The sequence below is a fragment of the Lissotriton helveticus genome, chromosome 3_1 (genome assembly GCF_964261635.1).
Source record: "Lissotriton helveticus chromosome 3_1, aLisHel1.1, whole genome shotgun sequence".
Classification (NCBI taxonomy): domain Eukaryota; kingdom Metazoa; phylum Chordata; class Amphibia; order Caudata; family Salamandridae; genus Lissotriton; species Lissotriton helveticus.
In genome coordinates this window covers 708007920-708027951 of record NC_136061.1, presented here as the reverse complement: position 1 = coordinate 708027951, position 20032 = coordinate 708007920, and the positions used below count along the sequence as shown (strand labels likewise).

The 20032-nt window shown below is 40.2% G+C and overlaps 1 protein-coding gene across 6 annotated transcripts in view; it reads left to right on the top strand.

Annotated features, from left to right (window-relative positions):
- Positions 1-20032, top strand: part of WT1 (WT1 transcription factor) — a 293498-nt gene that overhangs the window by 68540 nt on the left and 204926 nt on the right. For 4 of the 6 annotated variants that reach the window (XM_078680845.1, XM_078680843.1, XM_078680846.1 and 1 more), the window contains exons 2-3: positions 13626-13748; positions 15911-16013. In XM_078680845.1, the coding sequence (XP_078536971.1) occupies positions 13626-13748; positions 15911-16013 (226 nt within the window). The remainder of the gene's footprint in view (positions 1-13625; positions 13749-15910; positions 16014-20032) is intronic. The other 2 variants (XM_078680844.1, XM_078680847.1) reach the window with 1 other exon arrangement.

The window sequence follows — 20032 nt, the reverse complement described above, 5'->3', positions numbered from 1 at the left end:
CTCAGCATGGGCATCAAGGTAGGCTTGCATCCAGAAATGCTGCCCTTTTTTCCATTCACCAGCACCAACCTTCACCCATCCACAAATATATTAACACACTCACAGGAAATGCACTCAACTCATGTACTACAAACAAACCCAAACCACCTTTCATTGTCTCAAAAACCACTACAGAACCCCTCAACTAACACATATACACCCGTCGAACCTATCTCACACAATGGCACCTTCACACTCAAACAAAACATCACTCTGTCTCATAAAAATAACAAATCCACACATCACCAACACAACACAAAGCCACATTATACATAACTTGAATCCATCTCCAGACACAGACTCCCTGTTTAAAAAGAGCACCAGCTCTACCCTCTACTTGCTCCTAACAGACCCCTCTCTATCACCATCAAACCTATATTCAGCCCAACATCATTTTATCCACCAACACCAGGCTCTTCTTTTTACCAAAAACACACAACAAAACAATCCTCACACTTCACTCCACCATACATATTACCTCTTCCAACTATCACAGCTAACACAAACACTCATAACATACACTCTTTTCAAAAACACATCATCACCCCTTTACCATTCAAGTTCCACTTACCCGCAATACTTACCATATGAATCCTTCTCAGAAAATCACTACATCGTCATCTCCACTCACTACTCCACAAAAACAAGAAATAACACACACATCCGCACAACAGAATAAAATACACACACTATTGTATAATACTTCTCATCATAAACTAGAAACATACACCTACTCCCACCCTCCTGAGAACACAAATAATACACATCCTACGCCATCATTACTGCCACCTTTCTTGCTTTCCCCACTCCTAATACAAATATACCAACACAACAATTCTCATTCAACATGACCTTCATGTTGCACCACCACCCCTAACTCATACACTTTCCACTCTAAACAGATTCAAACTAAATAAACAACATGCCACTTTTCACAGCTTTTCATCTCCGTGTCAATCACACAACAAGGCTACTCTACCAAAACAACACAGGTCACCAACTCACTCTCAAACACCATCTCTACTGCCTACACACTCAGACCCATCAAAATGCCTTCTAAGCCTGCTGGACGAGGAATACGATATAGAAAAGCAACATGATTGAAATTCCTCATTCAGCTAATACCAGTGCTAATGACACCTGCAACAAGATCAAAAACACTACTCACTCTTCTACTAAACAAAGTCACAGCATCACCAAAAAACACCATCTCTAAACTGCCTACTAATATATGCTTGATCACTCTCTAAAAACAAGCATCACATCTACGACCTACTCACTGACACACAACCTGAGTTACTCTTCAAAACTGAATCATGGATGGGAGATGACATGGCTCAAATCAATCAATCAACCAATCAGGGATTCTTTAAGTGCACTACTCTCCCGTGAGGGTCTCAAGGCGGTGGGGGGGGGAGGAGGGAAGCTGCTCCAGTTAGTTTAAGAGCCAGGTCTTGAGGGTCTTCATGAAGATGTGCAGGGTGGAGGTGTGTCTGATATCAATGGGGAGCTCGTTCCAGGTCTTTGCCACGATGTATGAGAAGGGTCTGCCACCCGTTCTTGTTCTGTGGATGCACGGGGTCTGGCAAGGGCGGCCGATCGGAGGTTCCCTTGGGAACGTGGAAGGAGATTCTATCATTGAGATAGTGGGTTCCGGTGTTGTGGAAGCATTTGTAGGCATGGGATAGTATCTTGAAAGTAATTCTCTTCTCAACAGGGAGCCAGTGGAGTTTGTGCAGGTGTTGGGTGATGTGTTCGTGTCGAGGGATGCCGAGGACGAGTCAGGCTGTGGTGTTCTGTATGGTCTGGAGTTTGCGGAGCAGCGACTTGTTGATAACGGCGTCGAGAGCATTTCCATAGTCCAATCTGCTGGTTATGAGTGCAGGTAGACGTTCCTCCAGGCTATCAAACTAACACGCAAAATTGTATAGGCGAAAGAGGAGGTGAAACAGCTGTTATTTTCAAGGAGACAATACTTCTCACTAAAGCTGAGGACGTGTCCGTAACAGATTGTGAGGCACTCTTCCTCAGATGCAATCCTACACCAACTTCGTCCTGTAACTTCCTTCTCCTTTACAGACCTCCACTTAGCAATGAAACATTCCCAGGAACTACCAGACTCCTGAGACATGAGCCGGTAGTATAGTTAGTGATTTCTACACATTGTCTGCGCATTGTTTGTTATTAGGATTTTACCCTCACTCACCCTATTTTCCTCATCTTTTAAACTTCCTTTGTTGCTGCTCCTGGTGGGAAGTGCGGGAGGTGTATGCTGAATCAGGCGGGGGGGCTTGGCACTTGGCTAGAGTTCTTCCGGGGTGGCTGGAGTGCTCCTGCCATCTTGGGAGGAATTGCAGGGTTAGCGGGCCAGTTGTTGCGGCCTCGATGCCTGATCTGCATAAAAGTGGACACAACGGCACCCACGCAGCTACCAGACTCCTGAGGCGTTAGCCGGGAGTATAGTTAGTGATTTTATGCATTGTCTGCGCATTGTTTGTTGTTAGGATTTTACCCTCACTCACCTTATTTACGTCGTCCTTTAAACTTCCTATGTTGCTGCTTCTGGTGGGAAGTGCGGAAGGTGTGTACTGAATTGGGCAGGGGGCTTCACACTTGGCTACGGTTCTGCCGAGGTGGCTGGAGTGCTCCCAACATCTTGGGAGGAATTGCAGGGTAAGCGGGCCAGTTGTTGCGGCCTCGCTTGCCTGATCTGCATAAATGTGGACACAATGGAGCCCGCGCAGCGCCGCTGGCGTGCCGAAGGCAAGCCCGTCTGTGCCGTTCGCGCCGGGCCGTCGCCAGTCGCCAGGACCCCTGCATCTCCCTCTACAGACCCACTCAGGTACTCATGGGATGAGCTCCTGGGTATGGCATCTAACTTCCCTTCTCTACTCTGGGCATTCCAGGAGCAATCCTTTCACTGTGAACTCTGTGCCTTTGAGCTGGCCCCAGTGGAGTGGCCTCTCTGCCCACCTGGCTCCACGGAATATAGGTTCCTTAGTCTGAACTGCCGCTCGTTGGTGAAACACCATGCTGAGGTGTTTGACCTCTTAGCTGACGAGTCCCCTGATGCCCTATTCCTAACGGAAACCTGGCTTACCCAAGAATCAGTGGTGGAGCCTTGGCTAGCCCTTCCACAAGGTTATGTGTTAAAGACCATTAACAGAGAGGGGGGAGAAGGGGTGGTATTGTAGCGGTGGTTAAGGAAGCTTATACTTTTAGCCTGTGTAAGGAGAAGATAGTGTGCTGTGAATGTGCCTCTTTTAAAATCGGTCTCAGCCACAATTTTACAAAGTTTGGCCTTCTAATTTACAGACCCCTGGCCCTCTAGTCTGTTTAGAGAAGACCTATTGAGTAAAGTGGGACAAATGGCCAGTAAGGCTGCCAATTTTACCATCTTGGGGGATCTCAATCTCCATCTTGAGAACGGGGGGAAAGCTGAGATCGCCAGTTTCCTGGCGGACTTAGAGGCCTTTCAGCTGTTGCAGCACGTTCTTGAGGGTACACTTTGGCTGGCAATCTGTTAGACCCCATTTTCTCTAACTTCTGCTCTATAAAAATGTATCCGCCGGTCCCGCAGGCATGGACGGATCATTCCTTGGTTACATTCTCTCAGTTGCAGGGCAAAGTGGATGTGATCCGCCCAGTCCAAGCACTTAAACGACCTTGGCATAAGTTAGACTTCGATCTGTTTTCTGCCTGGCTATCTGAGCACAGACCCCCAGGTGTAGATGGGGCAAATTTGTGCTTCGAAGAATGGCTGATGGCTGGCCTGGATAGCTGTATCACTGCCAAACAGGGAGGAAAGGGACGTGGGCTTTCTAATCCATGGTTCAACAATTCGCTAACTTTAGCAAAGAAGGGCTGCAAGCAGCTTGAGCGTGCCTGGCGTCGCTCTTATGATGTGTCTGCAAAACTAGAATATCGGGCGGCTGTCAAGCAATATCATAAGCTCATTCGGAGAGCACGGGCGGAGTTTGTAGCCAATAAGATTCTCGCCAGTACAAACCCCGCAAAGACCATCTTCTCCCTGCTTAACAGCATGAAGAGTGCGGTTGCTCCTAGAGTCTCTCCCATTGCTTCTAATCACCAGTGTGATAAACTAGCGCAGCACTTCGTGAACAAAGTTGAGCAGATCTATAGGGGCCTTTCTAAGGCGACCCCCCCTATGGGAGAGTGGTGCCTGGAAGGGGGGGATATCATGGAGGGCAACTGTTTATCATCATTTACACCTTTGACGCCGCCGGAATTTGAGGCCTTGGTCCAAAAAATCAAATCAGGTTCCCCGGCTGACCCTATGTCACCTGCCCACTTTCGCCAGTTACACTCATTAATCTCCCCTGTGAGTTTAGAATTGTCCAATTTGTATCTGAGGTCAGCTTCTGTACCTAGGGCATGGAAGCACGGCAAAGTCATCCCTTTGATAAAAAAACCCTCTCTGGATCCGGAAGAACTTGGTAATTATCGCCCTATTTCTCAGCTGCCTTTTTTGGCTAAGCTGGTGGAAGCGCATGTGAATTCCACGCTATCTAAATTTATTGAGCAGCACAACATTTTTGATCCTTCACAGCATGGCTTTCGACCACGGTATAGTACAGAGTCGGCGCTACTGGCAGTGTCGGAATCCATTCGGAGTAGGTTGGATGTGGGCTTGGTCCTGTTGGACCTAAGTGCCGCTTTTGCTACAGACTCCCATGAGATTCTTCTTGAACACCTTCTGGAAGTTGGGATTAGGGATGGGGCTTTGGACTGCATCCGGTCTTTCTTAGAGGAACGGTCCTTCCAGGTCTCAGTACCACCTTTCCACTCCCAGGAGTTTGCCCTGCACCAGGGGGTACCACAGGGCTCCATCCTAAGCCCACTTTTGTTCAATCTTTATGTGAGACCCCTGGCGGAGGTGGCAAAAGGCAGGGGGTTGCCCCTAGTGTCGTATGCCGATGGCACCCAATTTGTAATTGTCTTCTCAAAAAATTGCTGTGCCAATTTGGACAAGTTCAAGGAGGATCTCCTGGCCATCTCCGACTGGATGGCGGCAAACTGTTTACAGTTAAATGCCAGTAAATCTGAGATCCTGCTGTTCGGCAAGGATCGGGAGCTATGGTCCAAGCAGTGCTGGCCGGTCCGCCTGAAACACGCCCTTTTACCTAAGGAGCCTTTGAAGAACTTGGGCATGTGGTTTGATAATGGACTGACGTTCGAGAAACAAACAAAAGCCATTGCTGCCGTCTGCTTCGGGCTCTTGCGCGGCTTGAGGCCCCTGCTTGGTTTTTTCCCTCCCAAAGTTCGCCAGACTATTGTTCAGGTGTCCATTCTTTCCAGGTTAGACTACGGCAATTTTTTATACCTGGGCGCTCATAAAGCCAGCATTAAGCGCCTGCAGAGGGTTCAGAATGCGGCGGCGCAGCTTTTGATGGCACTACCTAGATCATGCTCCGTGGCGCATGTGCTCCCTAAACTTCCCTGGCTGCCCGTCGAAAAGCGTATTCATTTTAAGGTGTTCTGCATTTCACACAAGATTATGACGCACCAGACCCCATCAGGGCTATCTCGTTTGTTGATGCCCTATGTGCCTGGGCGTTTGTTGAGATCTGCCGACCTTGCCCTTGTTTGCGCACCTCGAGTCTGGAGAGCGAGGGCCGGGGGACGCTCTTTCCGCTTTTTGGCAGCAAAACTTTGGAACTCGCTCCCAGCTCACATTAGAGTTATTCCAAACCTTCTGGTGTTTCGTAAGGCCATAAAGACCTGGCTTTTCCCTATGTCAGATGTTTAATCACTAGGTTGGGCTCTCATGCTCTTGTCTCTGGTTTCTGGTTGCGCTGGGACGCCTCGTTGCTGAGGCAGCCATGCGCAGTACAAATCCTTAAATAAATAAATAAGTTTTAAACCTGATTACACTCCAACCTTTGCATTCTGGGTGACCTTAACATTTGGTTTGACAATTCCAATATGCCCCATCTAAAATCATCATCACTGGCCTTGACACACTGAACTTACATCAGATAGTCCACAAGCCCACAGATATTGCTGGACACATCCTAGATGTCATTTTTGAAAAGGAGGCGTTAACAGTAGACGGGCAAGATTCACAAAGGTTTAGCATCAGGTTAGAGTTACTTTTTTAATGCTAAACTGACAATTAAAACACAGCAAATTGGTATGTGCATTGGTTTGTTTGGAAAAGTAACACAAAGCAGCACAAAACGCTGCTTTGCATTACTCTGTGTCAAGGTGGTGTTGCTCGGTTATGAATTTACCTTGAAAAAATTAATAGATAAGAGGCATTTGACAAAACAGAAACAAGTTGGTTTAATTAAACACAACGGCTGGATCACATTGACAGAGCCTCGTCTGAAGACAGTCTCAATGTACATAAGTTTTGGCCAATCATATTTACAGTTCGTGAGGTACAATAAAACAATTTCAAATTTTTAGAGAGCATGTGGGTCCGGGCCTAGTCATAAATTATAAGTAAAGCCAACTTATAATGGGGGAAGAGGTGGCTCTCAACCTCGGGAAGAGCTAGTCTGAGCCAGTGTGTTGGTGTCCAGATGTCCGGCATGAGGAACGCTTGATCACTACGTGTGGTGTGCGAGCTGTGTCCTGATTGGCTGAGTATTTCTAACTGGATGTGGCATTTAACTCTGTGTTTTGGGGGGCAATTTCCTCAGACCTGTTTTTGGTGTGGCTTCCTATCTGTGGGATCAATCAGGGTTTTCTCTGGTTGCACGTTTGTCTTCGAGCTGAGTGTAACCCCAGCTGTGATGAATCAATTGGTAGACCTGGGTTTGGGTTGGGGTGAAGGGTCTATCTGACCACGTATCTCTGACTCTGGGTGGATGGGGGGTTATCTTGAGTGAAATCGATAGCAACGATACAAGTTCGTTAATGCATGCACATAGAACATGGTAGTCATTGCTATCATATTCACTGACATTCTCGTTATCATGTGTACATTTGTCATAGTATATATCAAAATTATTTTTACTGGGATTGTCATTGTTATACGTGCATAGTTTATGGCGTACATCGACATTGCATTTATTGATATTGCGGCTGCTGTGCATGCATATATCATAGTGTACATTGACATTGTATTCACCAGTATTCACAGTGGCATTACATGGGTGGTACATGGGCATTCTCATGCAACCACCCATGATTTCTGATGCTAAACCCTATCACTATCATTAGTAGGAAGAGTGTAGCACCAAAAATTGACTCTGCTGAAAAGCAGGTGTTAATTGAAGAAATGTTCTCATTTCTCCTTGATTTTCTGACTTTGCATGTGTGCTGCATGTACAGCACACATGCAAAGTAGGAAAAGGTTTTAAACTTGTCTAGCCATAGTATTTTGGGTTCACTGACAAAATACAGATGTGAAAAATATAGAAGTAAAAAATATTGCTGAAAAAATTTAGAATGGCAAAATACCGACTCCCTTTACTTAAACAGGGAAGTACGAAAATATTGGTAAAAAGATAGTGATGTTAAAAATATAGTTGCACAAAACATCAATATATATATATATATATATAGATATATATAATTATACATATAGTTTACTTCCAAGAAGGGTCCTTCCGGGATCCTGCTCCCTTTGTCAGGTGGCGCGTCTTTCGGCGAACCCAAATGCCGAATCAATTAATTCAATCCACACTTTGCTCGGAAGCACAACGCGCACTCAGTAGTATCGATGCTCAAATTTTATTTCTCAGAAAACGTTTTCTGAGAAATAAAATTTGAGCATCGATACTACTGAGTGCGCGTTGTGCTTCCGAGCAAACTGTGGATTGAATAATTATATATATATATATATATAATAATAAATATTAAATATATTAAATAATAAAAATTTAGTTTAAAAGAATAAAGTGGATTTAAAAGACATTCTAGCAAATATACCAAATAAACGTAATTTAAAAAAATGTAAACACGTACAGAATAATCAATATATATATATATATATACATATCTACTTTAAAACAATTAATAAACTATTATTTTTAATTTATATAAATGGTATAAATATATATATATATATATATACATATATATATATATATATATATATATATATATATATATATATATATAATGCACATACATTTATATACTAATAACATAAACTCTATTAAAAAACCCATTCTATTATAAATTAAAACATTAAACAATTTAAAAATCTTTAAACTTAAATTTATCACTCCAGCCAGTGCAACAGTAGGGAGAATGTGGAATAGCAGAGGGGCAAATATATTCCAGTGAGTGCAACAGTAGGGAAAGTGTTGGATAGCGGAGAGGTAAAAATTACTATTCCCACTCCAGTGAGTGCAACAGTAGAGAAAGTGTTGGATAGCAGAGGGGTAAAAATTACTATTCCCACTCCAATGAGTGCAATAGTAAGGAAAGTGTTGGATAGCGGAGAGGTAAAACTTACTATTCCCACTCCAGTCAGTGCAACGGTGAGGAACGTGTTGGATTGCATAGGGGTACAAATTACTATTCCCACTCCAATTAATGCAACGGTAGGGAAAGTGTTGGATAGAGGAGAGTTAAAACTTACTATTCCCACTCCAGCGAGTGCAACAGTAGGGAAAGTGCTGGATTGTGTAGGGGTAAAACTTACTATTCCCAATCCAGTGAGTGCAACAGTAGGGAAAATGTTGTATTGCAAAGGGGTAACAATTAATATTCTCACTCCAGTCAGTTCAAAAGTAAAAACAAACAGAATATTAACAACAAAAATATTCAAAAAATAAAAACATATATAAATATATTAAAAATTAAAATACAAATTTAAAAAAAACATTATTTAATGTTAAATGCATATGACAAATATTATATTAAATCAAAGATAAAATAATTTTCAAACAAATAAATATTTTTTATTAGAAATTATTTAGAAACATTAATTATTACATACATTTACTTTTTTTATTTCCTAATCACCACACAATTTACAACCACATCTAAACGTTATTAAAAAAACATAATTAACATAATTATTTACCAATTAAAGAAATATTATTAATTAAAAAACAAATTAAAACACATACAAAATATTAAACTTCCTCACTTTACCCCTATAATCCACACAACCCACTAGTAAAATTAAACTGTAAAAAAAATATTTACACTATTACAACGTATTTTCAATTAAAAAACTAATAGTATGTAAAAACTAATTATAAAGTAAGTAAAATTATTTAACTCCCCACCCTTTAATTAATTAACTCCCCACTCTTTACTCCTAAAAAAGCAAATTCCACGCACAAAAAATATAAACAACTAACCATATTAAATATCAATTATTAATTAATTAAACATAAATTACTTCCCACACTTTACCCCTATAAACCCCATAACCAACACCTAAAATTAATTGCACATATTCCATATTTAATTTTCAGTTTATTCATCAATATTAATTAAGAACTATTTATTAATTAATTAAAAATAAATTACTTCCCACCCTTTACCCCATAAACCCCATAACCCACACCTAGAAAAATCACACAATTGCCATAATTAATTATCAATTAATTAGTCAATATAAATTAACCATGAATAATTAATTAATTAATCATACATTACTTCCCACCCTTTACCCCTATAAACCCCACAATCCACACCTAAAATTAATTATACAATTCCCATAATTAATTTTTAATCAATTAATTAATATAAATTAACAACTAATTATTAATTAATCAAAAATGAATTACTTCCCACCCTTTTCCCCTATAAATCCCACAACCCGTACCTAAAAAATAATTACACAATTACCATAATTATTTTTCAATTAATTAATTGATATTATATAGCAACTAGTGAGTAATTAATTATAAATTAATTACTTCGCACAATTAACACTATAAAACCTAAATTAAATAAATAAAAATAATCCTTAATTTATTATAATTAAATACCTTCCCACCCTGTCCCCTATAAACACACAACCCGCTACTGAACTAAAAAAGGCAAAATTTAATTAAAATAAAATTGATAACTACTGAACATTTAACACATATATTAAAAAACATAAATAATATTTTTTAACATACATCGCATACATTTAAAATATAATCTATAAAACATAACACTGATTAAAAAAATCGATATTTTAAACAACTATATATTTGCAAACAATATTGACTTCTATATTTTTACAAACTATATTTCTTACCTTAAATTCGATATTCTTGACTACGATATTCTTGCTGTCGATATTTCTGAACCACGATATTTCCAACTCGATATTCGTATGAGTCAGCATTTTCCACTTGATATTCTGTCTCAACACCAGTATTTTGCACACGAAGGGTAGCCTTCCTGTATGAAACCTATAGTAGACTCCGGCACGCACCCTAGCACTATGCCGCTACAGTGTGGGGGGGGGACATTTCTTTATAGAAATGGCGCTCTCCCAGCCGCGGTCGGTAGGGGAGTACCTGCCGGGGCGGTGACGTGGGGAGGGGGAGGGGCAGGGTGGGAGTTAGTAATGTATGGATAATGGAGGTTTGCAGGTAAGTAAACATTTAAATAAATCAAACGAATTTCGTTGCGCGCACTGCATTGCATTTGGGGATGCTGCGCTCTCCTGCTCCCTCCCTGTCACGCAATGCCGCACAGCTTTTCTGGCTGCTTCACTGTGTTCTGTGATTTGTTTGAGAGTCTGGGCCTATATGTTGATGACAAAAAAGTTGCAAACTGCCCAAACGAGTAAGTATAATGTTCACTTAGTGTAGTGTTCAAATATTGCTTTCCATTGTGCAATAAAGTAAACTTTATTAACTATATTTATTCAATAATTATTAAAAAAACAAAGGATATACAAAAACAATTATCACGGGTGCTCATGCCTAGATACACCAGATCAGGCTTATCCATGCATCTTCTCGGCAAGAGTTATGTATTCAATCCCCCACGGTTAACCCGTGAATGCTAAACTGTGCCTCCGATACATTCCAATGGCATGAGGGCTATTTTTTTTAATTCTATGTGCCAGGCAGGCACTTGTATTTTCTTTAGTCTGTGGAAGGGCCTTGAAAGACATTATATTAACAGAAAACAAGTTAAAAAGAAGATTTATTACAATCCGAAATCCACCCTCGTTCCCTGCACGGACACAGATGATATCACATCAAGAAAGATGTTTGTCTTGTCGGGGAGTGGTGTGAACAGTAAAAGAACGTCAGGCAAAATAAATGGAACATGCCCTCCCCGTGGGACAACAGTAGCCCTACTAAGATGGCTGGATTCTGTGGGGAAATGCTGACCACTAGAGAAACCTCAGAAAGAAAATATTACCTTGTAATTACTTTTTTAGCTGGAGTTGTTTAAACGGCTCCAAGTAATTAATGAAAGTCTGCGTCCAAACGCCTGATTGACGATTTTAGTGTTACACTGGGGTCAGGAACGGAAAGGTGATTCATTTAAATCAGAATTTGCTTGCTGTTTGTTTTTGGCAAGCGATGCTCATTTGCTGTAATGTAGAGTGTTATTTTTAATTTAGCGTCGAATCTTAATTTGCGGTCTCTTCGGAAAGTCCTTAAAACGAGTTTAAAAGGTTAATTCCTGTGTTGGTAGCACAGCATCAATGAGCACAGCAGATGGGACATGTCCAGTTTAATGCGACAGCAATTGAGAAAGCATCCTTTCATTACTGTGACACGATTCTCCCTTGCCAAACATCAACACTAATATAGTTGTTTTATTTAATTTGTTTCTATTTTTAACCGGAAAGATTGACATCAGCTTTTGCAGAGTAACCTCTACATCCTTGTGTCTAAAGTATATCTGTGCTAGATGGTGATTTGATGTTATATCAGGGATTTGTAATCAGTAACATTTACGACATTGTATGACTGTTCTCATCCTGGGGCAGTGCTTTATAATAATACTTATTTGCAAGGCTTTGAAAATAGACAGTTAAGAAGCATGGAAAATCTTGTGATATGTGCTTGAGTGATTGAATATATGAAACCAAGATGGCTTCCGTAAAGCCATCTTGCGGTTTTGCCTTAAGGTCACACAGTTCCCATTGCTTCTGACAGAACCTCTGAGGACATTCTGGTGACAGGAACTAGTTATGGAAAAGATTACACATCCTGTAATTTATCTTCACCATAGTATTGTGCAAAGAGCGATAAAACGTTCGATTAAGTTAAGTATTTAATTTTTTTTAAACAATGTCCCCGAAAGGACGAGGGTTCGTGGAGCCACAAATCAGGGAGGACTTTTTTTTGCTGAACCCTCTTTACAAATCATGAATTGGATAGTTTCCTTTGAATATTGTCATTTGGTGCTTAGTTCTTGTTCACATTTCTAATGGAAAACTGTTCTAAAAAATTGGCTGCGTTTTAAGGATTCATTAAAACAAAATGCACCAATTTCATTTTTGGACAACAGATGTTGAAACTAACATTTTAACATCTCAATTAACATTAGAAGTTAGAATTAGAGTCCTGTCCAATAGGAACCCCGAATTTTTCCTGTCATCTGTCATGCCATCATTCCAATGAAACATCTTTTTGAATTACGAACTGCATTCCATGGGATTACTTGCAAAGGCAGTTGCTATGTGAAGGAGGTGACTTTCCTGCTTACAAATCTATTTCGTGTAATTTTGGAGAACATTTGTTTTCTCCATCAATTCCATCAGATAATAGATACTCTCTGTCGTTAGTTGAGTTGTAGCCAATGGAAAGTATGCTTCAGTACTCCACAGTGGAGCCTGAATACCAAAGCCAAGAAAACATGTTCTTTTGTTAAAAAGGATCATGTCATTTTTGTTGATAATTGATAACATTGATAATGTCTTGGTCTCATTGTACAGTGTATCCCAAGAATGTTCTACTTTTTGTAACATTGCCCATGTTAGAAACATCAACCAACAGTTTAAGATTTATGAGTGAATACAGGGATTAGGTAATTTAGCCATGAGAGAAAACACATATTTGGCAGCAGTTTCAAGTCGGAACAAATATGTTTGCAAATTAGCATTCAGTTTGCAAAATGTAAGGTGTTAGAAGGATGAGCACTGCTTTTTAATTGCGTTGTTTAATTTCAGAGTGTATTGAGCTTTGTTCTCACTCCCCCTCTTATCCTGCTGTGGTTTGCCTCTTTTATTAATTTAGAGTTTTATCACATCATTGTATATTTGTTCGGACATTGTACTTATAACAAATATTGTTGTCCAAATGACAGGCTTTGTACATTAGCAAATACCTCCAGATGTGTTGCTATTAAAACTCATAGTGGGGGCTATTATAAATAGGGAACATCAATTTATTTGTAGCTTTAAATGTAAACCGGGCAACTGAGTGCTCCTATAAATTTGTTGATCACCAAGTAACGTTACTCACACAATACTTCATCTGTGCAGGATATCCGAGAAGTGAGATATTTTAGTGCGTACACAGAGCACCACCCTCAGAAGCAAAATGCTGTAGGAAATGTTGGCCATGTGTGATAAGGCATTTGGACGATGTTCGTTTGCAGCTTTGTGTGAACTGTTGGAAATGTTTCAGAGGAAGTCTGAAAGTTCAAGGCCAGCAAGTTAACTCCTGTTTCTTTTCTCTTGGAAGGTTACAATGCATTGGCGTTTGATGGAGCTCCAAGTTATGGTCACACTCCCTCTCATCACGTTGCTCAGTTTACAAACCACTCCTTCAAACACGAGGATCCAATGAGCCAGCAGACATCTCTAGGTAATAACTGTTAGACCCCTTTGTTGAATGCAAGAGCACTATTGTTGACCCCAATTCACATTGTCTGTTTTAGGATCATTACCTGTGATTCCAATATTCTAAGTGATGATATTCGAAAGGAGGAAAGGCAGTATCAAATGTTAATAAAATGCATTCATTTGCAAAAAATATGTTATGAGATTTTCAGATTAATTGTAAACATAATGCCACTTTTTAAATATTTCTTTTAAAAAACATGCCATATATTCCACAACAAAAGCATGTGAAGTAGAATAAGCATTTTAGCGCTCTCTTCATGTAATATAGCAATCATACCACCTGTCTGCTATAATACGAAAGGTTTTGAAAAAGAATAATTATAAGACCAACAATAATAACAACAATAATAGTAACAATATTGATAGTAATAATAATAGCTATTTTTTTTATTATTTTGATCACTATTTGTTTGACACATCTTTTGTCTTATAGCAGGTTGCTAGTCAATAATAATACTTTGCTTTCTATAGTGTATCATCCCAAAGTTTTGCTTTTTTCGTAAGTAAAATGTGTTAAAGTTACTGAATTTAATGGTACTTAATGGTTAATATAAGCGCTTGTGAACACGATACAATTTGTCTGGAATGTAATGTGGACCAAAGGCTATGGGAAATTATCCATTTCAAGGAAGAGGAGTCCTAGAAAAATTATTATCCCGAAGGAAGAATGTCCCAATTTCTAATACAGAATATAATCAATCATTCAATTTATTTTCTTTCTCAACTTTTTCACATGTTGAAGCAAAACAAAGGATTACTGCCATGGGCATTAAGCACCCATTTAAATATAAGCTTTGCCAATTTACAACGGATACATGCATATCCCTTTGTGATCCCTCTGCAATCATCATGCATAGAGTTACACCTAGGTACAGAGGTACAAATTATTAAAGGTTATTATTATTCTTTAAATGACCTAACATGTTTTAATGTATAATATAAATGCTAAAGAAATTAAGATATTTATTATTGAGCTTGGACCAATCAAAAATTATAATATTTCCATTATTTTGTAAATTAACCAAAGAAATGAAACGTATTAAGAAGGAATTTAAATATATTAATTTGATTTATAAATGATAATTTTCAAATTGTTAATAAACAAACACCCTCACTACCATTTTCAATTTCAACTAATTTTTAGTAAATCTTTATAAAGTCTGCTGAATCAATTTATACGACTTAAAAAATAATGTTAATTTGTTTTTAAAAATTAGATTCATTATTAACTTTTATTGTAATAAAATAATTCATTAATATTTAAATGACTTTTTAAACACAATTATATATACACGTATATATAATTTAAATATCAAAGTGATTTAATTCCTCAGGGGTTTCATTGTATTTATTTAACTCCATTATTTTCTATAGAGTTGAAGTACCAGTGAGTGGCATTGTGTGGTGCTTTACTTACTCCAAGACTGGGTTGGAGTACATATACTCCTATTTTGACAAGTTTATGGCTATTGTAACTTTAAATGTGTAGTCTACGAATAGTAATGTTCTTATTTATATGTGACTGTATTTGTATTAGCATGTCCCTCCCTAAACACCTCCTTAAAGTTCCCTCAACCTGTACCATTTAGAGGTAGATAGTCCCAATTTTCCCAACATTCCCCCACTCCATGTCACATTTACAACTCAAACGTATACTTATGTGTTCGGAGATCTTTGCCAACTTGGTGGGGATCTCTGTAATGAAAAGATAGGTTTGTAAGAGCATTTTCTAATACTTGAGTAATACTACTGTAATACTTGATTACATACTACCAGCCACGGCCCGTGGAGGGGGTTGCGGTGGGCCAGAGAGGCGGGGCGGGGGAGGGGCAAGGTGGGGGGTGCTAAAAACCAGGAATATGGATAATTGGAGGTAAGTAAACAATTTAATTAATAAAACTAATATTGTAGCGTGCCCTGCATCGCAAAATGCGCACGGGCTGCGGCTGCATACTACACAATGCAGCTTGTGAATAGGCCCCAATGATTTTCAGCATGCAAACACATTTTTGCTATTTATGGTTCATTGTTTCTCACATTCTATATAAGAAACATGTCCTGCAGAAATTCTTTTGCAAATAAACAATGAAGGCAACTCTGAAATGATTTGCTATTTCTCCGCAGCAGATCAGCAGTATTCAGTCCCTCCTCCTGTGTATGGTTGTCACACACCCACGGATAGTTGCACCGGGAGTCAAGCTCTTCTACTGAGATCACCGTACAACAGGTATGTACACATTAATTCATAATGTACTAAACACACAACGACGTAAATGCATTGTTATATTGGACACCAGTATTGCTCTTAATGTTTATTTTGGAAATTCTTTCCCCTATCATTTTTTATTCTGCTGTATATATAAAAACTCGAACGCTGGCAGACAATACAGTTTAATCAATTCAAACATTCCACCAATTTTTGTATTCAGCATCTCCTATCGTTGCACTTCTCCACTGCTCCCGACCACTGAGCTTTGTGAGTGTGCAGTATTTCCAAAACATAACATGCTATGGGGTGCATGCATGGGATAAACATACATTGGGCCTCATTTATGGCATTTTAGCATAGGGCGGGAATGCACAATATTTAAGCAATATGGTGCATTCCTGTCCTTTCTGACTGCGCTAGCAGCCTTATACCAACATAGGCACTAAGGTGCAAGGGTGCCGCTCATGCAGGCAGGATTGGTCCTACAAGGCAATTTCCTCTTTCCATGTGTGCTACAAAATGCAGCACACATGGAAAAAGGAAAGAACTAGGAGACATAAACATATTTCTCCTCGTTACACCTCACCTCAGGAGGCATACATATGTTACACTTTCCCAGGTTTACATCACAGGGGCAGCATCAAATTCCATGGGTGTTGCATTGGAAAATCCACCACAATGCTCTCAGAACACCTCCTGGGTGCAGAGTAAGGTGACACAGCGAGTTGCACTGCATCCTAATACTCATGATTTATGAGGCCACACAGGGTGGCTTTGCGTGGCTTCATAAATCTTAATGTGAGCCCTGCGTCACACATGCAGCCCTTTTGCACTGCTGTAAAATCAATTTGACCTGGTAACAATTGTTTCCACTAGAAACTCTTGCATGCCAATATCTTACAGATAAGGGTATTTTGTACAGGTTAAATACAAATACAAAGCGAAATTAACAGAAACCACTAAGTACTGAAAAATCTATTCTGAGATAAAAAACGAATCAACTGGAATGGTCTCTTTAGACTTTAAGTGTGTTTCCAAAAACATCACAAGAGCTTCGGGATCCAGTATAAATCATTCGTAATTGGTCAACCAGATTTGTCACCTAGGAAGAACTGTAACTGTAACAAGCTTTACTTCCAAAAAGCAAATACCTCATCATCATTGTAAGTAGTTAAGCTTATATAAATATACAGAGTTAACATGCACAGTTTGTATTGTAAGAAATTGGAATATTATTTGAGGTGTGTGCCTTTCCTGCTCTAGGAATAAACACAACCCATGTCAGGATGAACCCTCAAAGTCACTAAATTAACGTGACCTCAGCATCCTAGTAGGTATGGCCTAGTAGGTATGGCACAGAGCAGAAAGGCTTAATTTAAGGCAAAGTGTAAAATATTTATGCAGTACCAAAACAATAATTAACTCGAAATGCAAAACAAAAAAATCCAAAACCTAATTAGAACATTTAGGGTTAAAGTTAATAAACAAAAGGACACTGTAATGACAAAAATCCAAAGGAGATACTAATTTTAAAAGCTTTAAGTAGGATAGCTCCAGAAAACACAAAGTATGCATGATATTCAATGGTTGCGGGAGACCTGGACCTAGGTGGAATTTGATGCTGACTGTTATGGAGCACGGGAAACACGCCAATCAGGTTTATCCTGCTTAAATATTTTACTTTCTGACTTCAGTCTTCGAAGTTCCAATCCACTAAAGGAGTACATTTCGAAAGGCCCCCCGGAGCCCAGTGCAGGCACTTAAGCCTCACAAGGTGTCAGATAGAGGCCATCAGCAGGGTCCAGTCTAGGTTCAGTGGCCACTGATCAGCAGGGCAGTTGAAAGAAAGGCCTCTTTTAGCTTGTTGTATCCCTTTTGCTTCGCAGGAGGTCAACCATATCACCCTTGCAGTTCACTCATTGTCCTGGGTACAAGAGAAAGCAGATCCAGTCCTTCAGGATTCTTCTCAGGTTGCAGAGAGCAGCTTTAGTCCTCTTCTGATCTTTCCTCAGGTCCGGGGTGTGCTCTGAAATTACTGCGTTGAGATGTCACATTTCTGCCTGGCATGAGCTAGTTGGTGGGAATGACTCCTAGACACTCTAAGCAATGGGGTGAGAGTTCCCAGGGCCAATCCTACCCACTTTGGGTATTTTCAATATGAGGAAAGTCTTCGCCAACACTATATTGGGCCCTTAAGGCTGGAGGGTATGTGTGGGGAGTGTACCATGGTAATACTAGTGTCCTTCCACATCTGGCACTAAAATCCAGTTTGGGACAGCTGCTGTGCACACAATAAACCAGGAGACAGAATTTTGGTAGAACAAAACAAGAGTTTTCCAGCAACCAGAAAATTGGGTAGACAAGAATTGTTTGGCATTGTTCTTCTCTTGCTTTCAAATGTACCCCTTTGTTATATATAACATCCAGAGTTAGACACCTGGTTGAGCAAAGCAGATCCTTCAGCAACCCGACAGTGGATGCACAAAAATGATCCAGTTCTCTCATTTTCATCTGCACCCCACAGTGTGATACGTAAACCCAGCAGCCTGTCAAGCAGGATTTGACACTCAAGCAGGATTTGCCATTGTAATGTAAGTCAGTCAAAGTATCTTTATTCCTTCAAAAGAGATGACCAAAAAAGCACAATAAATAAAATACACTTAAATAGTCATAGATACAATCATGGTAAAATAATTATTTAAAAATAACAGACAGTTTTATGCTCAATTATTAAAAAGACCCACACATCTACAGTTTAGAAAGCATACTTCTTTTTTTAACTTCAAGCAGCAACAACACAGCTAAGCATTGAAGAACAAATTACAGGGCAGACTAAACTTTGTAGAAAACCTAGCCCTTCTTTATAAGAAGGAAGGGCTTGTAATACTTGTGTAAGATGCAAACAATTGATTGACGGAATGCTGAATGAATCATACATTCACCCCCGGTCAAGAGGCCTGGGTTAAATCCATTGCTCTTTTGCACACCATGCCACCCCAGTTTAGACCCAGCCATATGCAAATCAGCCTTGATCCTGTGCGTCATGGGAACAGTCCAGACCGAACTGCCAAGCCAGGTCCTCCCTGGACCGTAAACAAGCATCCTGGGACCAGTTTCTGGGTATTACCCTTCATCAGCCCGGTTAGCTTGAATCCAGTGGCACAGTGAGCAAGGGACCCACGTCTGAGCATATCCATCCCACTGAGGGGAAAAGTGCTATGCAAACAAATGATGGACGGAATGCTGCAGGAATCATACATTCACCCCCAGTCAAGAGATCTAGGTTTAATCCATTGTTCTTTTGCACACCATGCCACCCGAGTTAAGACCCAGCCATATGCAAATCAGTCTTGACCCTGTGCCTCATGGGAACAGTCCAGACCGAACTGCCAAGCCAGGTCATCCCTGGACTGGAAACAAGCATCCTGGGACCAGTTTCTGGGTATTACCCTTCATCAGCCAGGCTAGCTTGAATTCAGTGACACAGTGAGCAAGGGACCCACGTCTGGGCATACCCATCCCACTTAGGGTGAAAAGTGCTATGCAAACAAATGATGGACGGAATGCTGAATGAATCATACATTCCCCCACAGTCAAGAGATCTGGGTTAAATCCATCGTTCTTTTGCACACCATGCCACCCCAGTTTAGACCCAGCAATATGCAAATCAGTCTTGACTCTGTGTCTCATGGGAACAGTCCAGAGCGAACTGCCAAGCCAGGTCCTCCCTTGACCGGAAACAAGCACCCTGGGACCGGTTTCTTGGTATTACCCTTCATCAGCCAGGCTAGCTTAAATCCTGTGTTCTCCATGCCACTGGAGTCAAGCTATCCTGGCTGATGAGGGCTGAAAGCCTGAAACCAGTCCTATGATGCTTGTTTCCAATCTCAGGAGGACCTGGCCTGGCAGTTCGGGCTGGACTGTTCCCATTGGGTGCAGGCTCCAGACTGATTTGCATATGGCTGGGTCCAAACTGGAATGGCATGATGAGCAAACAAACAATGAATTTAGGCCCAGATCTCTGCACTGGGGTGAAT